The sequence below is a fragment of the Bombus vosnesenskii genome, unplaced genomic scaffold (genome assembly GCF_011952255.1).
Source record: "Bombus vosnesenskii isolate JDL3184/JDL3185 unplaced genomic scaffold, Bvos_JDL3184-5_v1.1 scf7180000013262, whole genome shotgun sequence".
Classification (NCBI taxonomy): domain Eukaryota; kingdom Metazoa; phylum Arthropoda; class Insecta; order Hymenoptera; family Apidae; genus Bombus; species Bombus vosnesenskii.
The window spans coordinates 128,602-137,662 of NW_022882922.1; the positions used below are offsets into that span (position 1 = coordinate 128,602).

The following is a 9,061-nucleotide window of genomic DNA, read 5'->3' on the forward strand; positions in this document are numbered from 1 at the left end:
TGTTTTATATGTATCAAAATATAAGTACATTCGTAAAAAATATTTTTATATAAAATGCGTATATAATTATATATCTTACAATATGAATAGATAGACGAATAAAATTATGGCTAGAACGATATTCACAGCCGTCGCGCATTATACACGAAAAGTGTAATATTTAAGGCATGTAGTACATACTCATATAATTAATACAAGTGTGTAAATGACCACATTTTTCTCTGATTGTTTTGTGAAATCAATTCCGCCAGTTTCTCTAATAAAAGTGACTGATCGTTGAGTAATATTGACATAGGCACAGGAACATGAGCATTAAGCAATTATTTGGATAGTATGTTCTGTGCTTTACTGACAATATTCGACATACTTGCAATTACAGTGAACACATTCTCCCGCTATCCACGTCGATAATAGTTCTAAATTTTTATTCAACATTACCATATCAGCATCTGCTTCATAGTTTAAAACTCCTTTAGTCTTTTCAATACCTAGGGTTCTTGCCGGATGGAGAGTCGCGGCTTCTAAAGATTCTACTATTGAACAGCCTATAAAAAATAAATAATATTGTATAGTAATTAGATATAAATAGTATACTTAAATATTCTTCCATAAGAATATTGAAACAGTAATCTTTATCGATATACAGGGCTGTTTGCAAGATATTATAGTAAAGAACAAAAGCTAATAAAAAATATTAATAATTCTTAAAAAGATCAAAATTGAATTTAAAAAATCTATATATCATACATGTCATATTATTTAAATTACCTGTTGCTTCTTTGAAATGACGAACGCATTTCGACATTTCTGCTGTACTTCCACACAGTATATCTGTCTCAGCAATATATGCACGTCCCAAGCGCATTTCGATTTTAAGCTGTCCTAATTGATGTATGCCTTCTTCTAATCCTAGCGCTGACAGTGCATCAGTAACTAAAACAAGACCTAAAACGCAAAATTAAATATTAATTTTAAAAATTTTTTAATTAGTAATTAAGAGGTAAGGATTGTCTTATAAAAAAAGATACACATATATACCTTCAGGGTGGGTTCTATGAGCTATACGCAATGCTGCTGGATGAGTATGAATTCCATCTGCAATTATGCCATAATGGATAATTTTTCCAGAATGAACTTGATCAGATGTTAAGAGACCAACTAATCCTGGATCTCTATGATGAAACTATAAATACAAATTTATCATTTACGCTTGACTGATGATTTATATTTTTTATAAAATAGAAAATTATTTTGTATAATTACTGGTAACATTGCATTAAAAAGATGGGTAATAAAAGATGCTCCATTCTTTACAGCCTCTTCTCCTTCTTTCAAATTTGCTACAGAATGTCCTAAAATATTTAGATTTAGAAGAGATATTAAATTATTAAAATTGGAATAGTTATATCTTACCAAGAGAAACTGTAATATTTCTTTTACACAATTCTGTTATCACAGATTGAGCATTAGGAAGTTCAGGTGCCAATGTTACAAGACAAACATTTTCTAAACTTCCATACATATCACTTAATGACTTGAAACCCTAAAATCCACATATATGAAGAGATAATTAAAAATATTAGATTTATATATGTGTTTGAAGCATGAAAAGTTACATGAATAAAAATAATAGTAATTTATTCACATATGAACATTTACTGATGCATTAAAATTTGTTTGATGTTCATATATACATTAAATGTATGCATTGAAAATATTTTGGAGACTTGCTTTTTCAAATTGTTTTATATAATTCTCTGGATGAGCTCCCTTTTTACTTGGACTAATGAAAGGTCCTTCTAAATGAACTCCTAATACAGTGGCACCATGTTTCCCACCTTTTGTTCTCTTAATGTTTGGTAATATCTTATGATATGTTTCACTAGGTGATGTAACCAAAGTTGGACAAAATGATGTTACACCAAATTCAAGCAATTTTTTAGCTACTTTATTAATTCCTCCTTCTACATCATTAACATTATGTGTAAAATCGATTCCAAAACCACCTAGTAGATAAGATAATAGTTACGAATTGTAATTGTACATACAATTAGATTTGTAATATTTTTGTACAAAGTTAATATTTATCGTAAAAGCCTTATTATCTAATAATTTATACCAAAATTTTGTATACTAATATATGTAATATAAAAGAATAATATTTACAACAAATTATACTAAATTATAATGAAATGATTATTGTTATTATACTTGCATTATATACCATTGATTTGAAGATCAATGTATCCAGGAGAAATTAACGCGCCGTTGCAATCGATTCTTATATGTGGTTTGACTTTTTCGTCGTAAAAAATTTTTTCTGGGTCAACGACTTTCCCATCGCGAACCCATAAATCTTCGTTTAAGATTTTCCCCTCGCGTAAAATACAACAATTGTAAAACTGTTTTAAAATTTGTTGATCTTTTCGAGACATATTCACTTAACAAAAATCCTTTTACGTCAAAATACACGAGATTATCTTTATTCAGGTAATAAGAAGAAAAAAAGAAAAAAACGCTTATCAGTGCACTTTAGTTATCGCATTATTGGTCACGAGCACAATTATTATACTGTAAAATTGATAAAGATATACAGATAGAGTGCGTGAGCGAGCTGAGAAAGCGATATAGAAATAGAAAGAGAACGCTACGTAGAGGCTTCTTGTGTGCTCGTTTAATCCCGTATGCGCATTCGTATAGTCAATATGTCGGTGTAACACCGATCAATAAGCGGCGTCAGTATGCATGTCTATTAGATAAACGCTACTATGCAGCGTTCTTTTTCTATTCCCATATCACATCCACTTACACGGTAATGTATGACTCGCGTAATCTACCTTTATATCTCTATGGTAAAGCTGTAAAGGTCTATAAAGTAGAGCAATGATCAGTAACATTATCATAATTCTTCAAAGATGTCACTAAATGTAACTACAATATATTTTTTTGTACTTCGAAAAAAAAGTAAATAGTTATGATTTTTAAATTACATTTTTGATTTACTTATACATTTATATAATACATAGATTATAATAAAATATATTCGTATTATCGCGATATATATTTTATTGTATAAGAAAGATATACATATATTTAATGTTAACAGCTATAAATGTTATTATTTTTACTAAGCTACAGATGCTTCTCAATTTTAATATTGCACTAGAAAAAAAGATATTAGTACCATTTCTGTAAATTTAAGTAAATTTTACTAGAAAAAGTAAATTTGGTGTACTTTATTGGTGTACATTATTATACAATTCCAAAAACTATAATAATCTTTTGTGTCTTTTTTTTAATTTTGTTTCCCATGTAAAACATGGTAAATCCAATGAAAGTGTGAAATAATCTTCAATTATTTACTACTTACCTGACCACCACCGTTAGAACTTATTTAATTTATATTTAAGTACAATGCACAAAAGTATCACACGAAATTTCATAAAACCTATTATAAAGGTAACACAGCAAGCTTGATCAGTTTCGAAGTCTATTATAATTCAAGATTATAACAAATTGGATTGAAAACAATTTAATATAAAACCGTATAAAAAGGACATGATTTTTTGTAACTTAAGCAAATTCTAAGAACTTACAGGAAAAGAACAATGTTAAAAAATGCAACAAGGAAAAAAGAAAAGAAACAGGAGAGGAAAATGGCACTACAGAAGTTGTTACATGGCAAGAAGAAACAAAGCGCTATCTACTGTTTGCGTTATTTTTTCAATTTTTGTATTAAAAATGCTTTAACAGTACCCAAAAATTTCTTCATAGGTCAACGTGCGTTTTGAAAAAAATTCAACTAACTTTGTTTGTATATAAACGTAACAATAGTATAAAATGAAGCAATTAAAAATGACAATGATTATGTAGAGCTGAGAGCGCGATTCGTTTATACTTATATGATATTAAATCTTAGGCTGTTAATGAGCCGTATTTTCTACTCATCGTCAACATCAGATAAGGGGAGGGTACGCATAATTTTTTTTGTCACCGGTATGTCGAAGAATTTAGGCTTGATCTGGAATAGGAGATATGATACGATATTAGATGATTGATACGAACAGGATTACGTTGGAGCCAGGTGCAGGATGATATCTAGGCAGTTATCGGTCAGGTTTTATGTGTTCTGTGTGTGTCTGTGTGTGTACGCACGAATAATTTTTTTTTTTTTTTTTAGCAAAATTTGTATGTAATTCTACTGTTGTTTACAGTCATTAGGATCAGTTCCCTGTTGTTTCCCACCTGATGGTGCATTATTCGGAGAAGATTCCTCATCATCTTCATCTTCTTCCTCAGGGTCGTCCTCATCACCCTCTTCTTCCTCATAGTCTTCGTCTTCGTCTTCTAAGCCTTCTCCTAAAATATCGTTTTTTACTCATTACTCATTATATGTCAATAAATTACTTTCACTAGCCAATAGTTTTGAGAGTTCTAGCAAAACTCGGAAAAACTTCATATTTTTTCTTAAATATTAACCACTTTGTGAAATACCTGTATAATACAGTACAGCTCTAGGAATTATACGTTCTCTTATATAATGGCCAATTTCAAAGTCACTGGATAATAAAGCTTGAGTGTCATCATCTATTTCTGCTTCAGAATCATCTGGCACTAGAAAAATAGTTTACAATTAATAACAATAGTAATATATATTACCTCCAATATGTAAGTAAAACATAAAATATAAAAATATTGGTTTGGCTTACCAATTGGTGGACTGAAAAAGTTGAAAAACGAGTCATTCTGAACAGTTTTTGTTACAGTTCTTATGGACCCTCGAGATTTATGTTTCTGATTCTTTTTTATAGTTTTTACTGTAACGTTCTTTCCTTTTTTCCAGTCAATCACACAACCCTGTACAAATGGTTAGGATGAATATGTGTACTTTTGAATAAATTTTTTCTTCATGTAGAAAATAAAACATATAAACTTAGATTAAAAATAATATTTACCTTACATTTGTATATTTCGGGTCCTTCAAAACTAAATGGGTCATTTTTTTCAGGGGTGCACTTCATATGGTACTCTTTTGTTAAAACTGAATTAGAAAAGTATTCATTTGGCTCGAAATGGAACTCAAGAACAAAGCCCTACAAAAAATCTTATTATCTTTAATGCAATTCTTTCTATTTCATTTCTATTTATGTTTCACGATTTTATTTGTATATTAATGGTATAGGTAGGTTTTCATTTATATGTAGATATTTAATGATTTTTTTCTTTTCCAACTTACCATTGGATTAGATTCAAGAAATATCACTTTAATATCATACAAATGTTTGAGTATTGGTTCATCATGTTCCTGAACCATGTCAGCTAATGTTTCAACATTTTTAAATATTGTCAACCAGAAATCTGGAATCCCTTTAATATCTTCATTTTCACCCCTAAAATAATTAAAATTTGTTAGTAGAGTTCGCAACATTAGGACATTCATAAAAAGTAGTGTGAAAGAAAACAATAATTTTTAATCTTATACTCTTGCAGCAAAATTCTTAGTTTATTTAATGAAAATAAAATGGCCATACTCTTCTTTTTTAGGTTCTTTATCATCTTCGAGATTCGCTTTTGTTTTCAAATCATTAGTTAATCCTTCTTCTTCATCATCACTCTCCCATACACATTGTTCATCCGTTGGTTCATAGACGCCAGATATTATATCACTCCTCTTTTCATAGAGAGGAGCACACATTTTGTAATAAGCACATTCCAAGGCATGTACTTCCTCATAGAATTTTGCTTCAATATTAGTCGTAACTAATTGCAACTGTTTCAGAGCTTTAATTCTGCGCTTTACAGGAGCTGGAAGATTCTGCATTTGCTATAAAAATTGAATGTTTTCTTTTAACATTGGCTTTCAAAAATAATATCAAAAATATAATCAATAGTAGTAGTAAATTTTAGTAGTAAATTTGTTTAAATACTAGAAACTGGACATATGTAATATTTTATATCCTAATTATTTAATATATTTAACTAAAATATTTAAATCAACGAACAGTAAATAAAATTTAAACTTATTGGGGTATGGAATATAATAAAAAAACAAAGTTATTAATATTTTTATATATATAATTGAAGAAATATTCAATTCTAATCTACTGCGGTGCATAATTCATGGCCTGCACTAATAGCTGATTAAACAAGCAACAAATTTGATAACACATGTAAATAGGAATTACTTTGGACAAAACAAAAGAATAATAAAATTGTTGTAAGGGAACAAAATTACATGGATTCAGTTGATTAAATTATATTAGAGAACTACAAAATTCTTTTTTGTCCAATTGATTCAAGTTTGAGGAAAAACATAAAAAATAATAATTATACATAAGCTTATTAAAAAATGAATTTATAATACTTGACAAAGCAACATTCTATTTCCTTAAATAAGGAGCATTTTTACCCAATAGGCAAAAGTTCACTATTTTTTTTTTTTAAGTTCCAAATCAATATGATCCATTTACTTAATCTGATTTATACAAATTGTTCTGGAGAATAATACTAAAATATTGAAATATCAGATAAAATAGACACATTAAAACATTATCAAGGACTAAATGAATTATATGAGTCTTTAAACAGAATTCAATATTGATAATTAAAATGAGATACAAAAGTTATACACAATGATTAAAACCTTTAATGGAATAGCTTCAATTTCAGTTGAAAGCTTTAAATTTAAATTTTACTATATCTTCTTCTATTGATTGTACAAGGTTCTGTTTAAAAAGTTACTAACCATTAATATCTGTTTATTATTTGCAATATGAAATTTGAATACCTCTATTCCAGGTGCAGTGCGATCTTGTAGAGCAGCTAACACATCAGCTCTATTTAAAATTTTGGAGAAAAGCTCTGGGGCTTTGTTCTCATCTTCATCTTCAACAGATTCCATTTCACTATTTTCACCAGCACGCTCTGGATCAGTTGTCATAGTACTATAATCTAGATTTATTTTTTTTTTGTAAAAATGACACTTGTATAATCAGAAAGTAATTTTGTTGGGCAAAAGTAGAGTATAAAATGAAAAAAAAGGTACTTAAATTAAAAGATTAAAAAGTTTTTGAGCAATCATTTAATTCTATATATATATATATCTTTGAATAATTTCTACACTTTGTAAAAGATACAAAATTCCAAAATAATATATGATTTTACTGTTGTGTTAGATGTTTCATCTTTGCTTCAATATTGTTAAGAATCTTATCTTACTTAAGATCAAATATATTGTATTTAATGTAAGTAAAATAAATTAATCAAAATATAAAGGAACTGATGATATTATGGTATGTATGCAATATAATAAATTTTGAATATGCCTATTTTTAGTTCATTCACTTTAATTTTGATTAAAAAGACATTAAATATATATATATATTTTTTACAAGATATATGCAGTAACCTTAATAAAATTACTTTAAATAGTAATTAAGCAAGTATTTCATTTTATCAACATATATATTTATTTCTAAAATCATAATAAAGTACAATGATAATTACTTGTTTGAAAAACATGTTTCAACCGAATTTTTTTCAATCAATTGGAGACATATATGTATGTATTCCTTCATGCAAGGAAAAAGTAAATGGTATAGGAAATGAACAAAACGAACATATATACCGAAAAAAATGATTAAACTTATATGTGCGAACACCTAAAAGGAGTAAACTATAAAAAAAATTCATAGAGCAATAAAGAACACAGCATAAAGCAGAAACTATCAATCAATCTACAAACATACTGAAATTAAATTGTACGTTGCGATATGTTCTCTATTAAACGTGCATGGCAAATATCGGGAATCTTGTCTAAGTACATACTATGAACGAAATAAACGTTCTCTAAAAACATCTACTCTTGACAAATTTCCTTAATTCGAATTAGTTTCTGCATGGACGTTGAACTGACATTTGAAAGTCACCATATTCGCGAGGAAGAAAGGTTATTTGCTAGGGCACGCAGAGATCATGGAAAAAGCGGAAATCACATTAATTTACCAATTATTTGTCGAAACCAGCTACGTCACATTTATTATACGTTCGTTTTATTTCTTTTTATACATTTATTAAAGAAATACAGAAGTCGCGAAGCTATCGCAAGGTTCAATTTTTCGACACAAAGAGCGTGCACATGGGACAGATAAAAAAAGCAATTTTCAGGGTTATAAATGCATGAAAACTGAAAAAATAAGATATAATTGTTTTCGAGTGAAAGCATTATTTTTGAATATTTAAACTTTGAAATAAAAGCATTAAAATAAAGGGCAAACATACCTTTTAAGACTGCACAAAGAAAGAATTACGGAACGAACAACCAACCGGTCGTTGTGTCGGTACTTTCGTTATAGTAAGTCGCACAATACGAAATTAGTTCTTGTTCTATCCTTTTCTGTTCTCCTCAAGTGCTACTATCATGCGATCCAAAAAATCCCTAGATACATTTTTCAAACGCCAAGTTAATAAGCTTTTTTAACTTAATAAATGTTAAAGAAAAGTAGATTGTCATGCTTTTTAAACCATATATATTTCAAAAATTTTTTTTAAAATATTCATTTATATATTATATATATTTTTGAAAGAAAAAAATATTTTCTTAAAGAATTTGAATTTGTAAAATACTGAAAGTAGAACACGAAACATGAAGATTGAAAAATCGAAAAATTCCTAGATAATTTTTTTCGAATACGAACTTATAACGGATTTTAATATAGTAAATATTAAATGAAGATAAGCATTTATGCTTCTTGAATGAAATGTTTATTTAAAATATTCAAATTTTAATTTGTAAAATAATAAAAAAATGGATAGTGAAATGATTTTAAAATTATCTAGTGAAATACTAGAGACGTAATTAAAAAATTATGAGTTTTTAATAATAATTCTAATTTTATAACCATTAATTTTTACTTATCGAAATTTAGCGAAAGCAGCTTTATATTAATGCAGCTTTTTATGTAAATGCAATTTATGTAAATGCAGCTTTATATTAATAATTATTAAAAAGAATTGATTTCTCATATAAGCATTTATGGCATTAAATATATATACATAAAGT

At 27.8% G+C, this 9,061-nt stretch overlaps 2 protein-coding genes across 4 annotated transcripts; both read right to left on the reverse strand.

Annotated features, from left to right (window-relative positions):
* Window positions 1–33: 33 nt before the first annotated feature.
* LOC117230189 (N-acetylglucosamine-6-phosphate deacetylase) lies at window positions 34–2,897 on the reverse strand. The gene is made up of 7 exons (XM_033487338.1): window positions 2,225–2,897; window positions 1,732–2,006; window positions 1,414–1,543; window positions 1,264–1,352; window positions 1,039–1,183; window positions 769–945; window positions 34–545 (listed from the first exon to the last, which is right to left on the reverse strand). Exons 1-7 carry the CDS (start codon window positions 2,433–2,435, stop codon window positions 346–348), a joined length of 1,227 nt encoding a protein of 408 aa, XP_033343229.1. The 5' UTR covers window positions 2,436–2,897; the 3' UTR covers window positions 34–345.
* Window positions 2,898–3,221: 324 nt separating this feature from the next.
* Window positions 3,222–8,428, reverse strand: LOC117230196 (nucleosome assembly protein 1-like 1). 3 transcript variants are annotated; one of them, XM_033487360.1, is made up of 9 exons: window positions 8,281–8,428; window positions 6,788–6,951; window positions 5,532–5,824; window positions 5,237–5,390; window positions 4,956–5,093; window positions 4,710–4,857; window positions 4,495–4,614; window positions 4,246–4,359; window positions 3,222–4,021 (listed from the first exon to the last, which is right to left on the reverse strand). In XM_033487360.1, the coding sequence occupies exons 2-9, from the start codon at window positions 6,938–6,940 to the stop codon at window positions 4,011–4,013; spliced, it is 1,131 nt and encodes a 376-aa protein (XP_033343251.1). In that variant the 5' UTR covers window positions 6,941–6,951; window positions 8,281–8,428; the 3' UTR covers window positions 3,222–4,010. The 3 variants fall into 3 exon arrangements, with proteins under 3 accessions (XP_033343251.1, XP_033343242.1, XP_033343258.1); XM_033487351.1 differs by having other exon boundaries at window positions 3,222–4,359; XM_033487367.1 differs by lacking the exon at window positions 6,788–6,951 and having other exon boundaries at window positions 3,222–4,359; window positions 8,281–8,425.
* Between the last annotated feature and the right edge of the window lie 633 nt (window positions 8,429–9,061).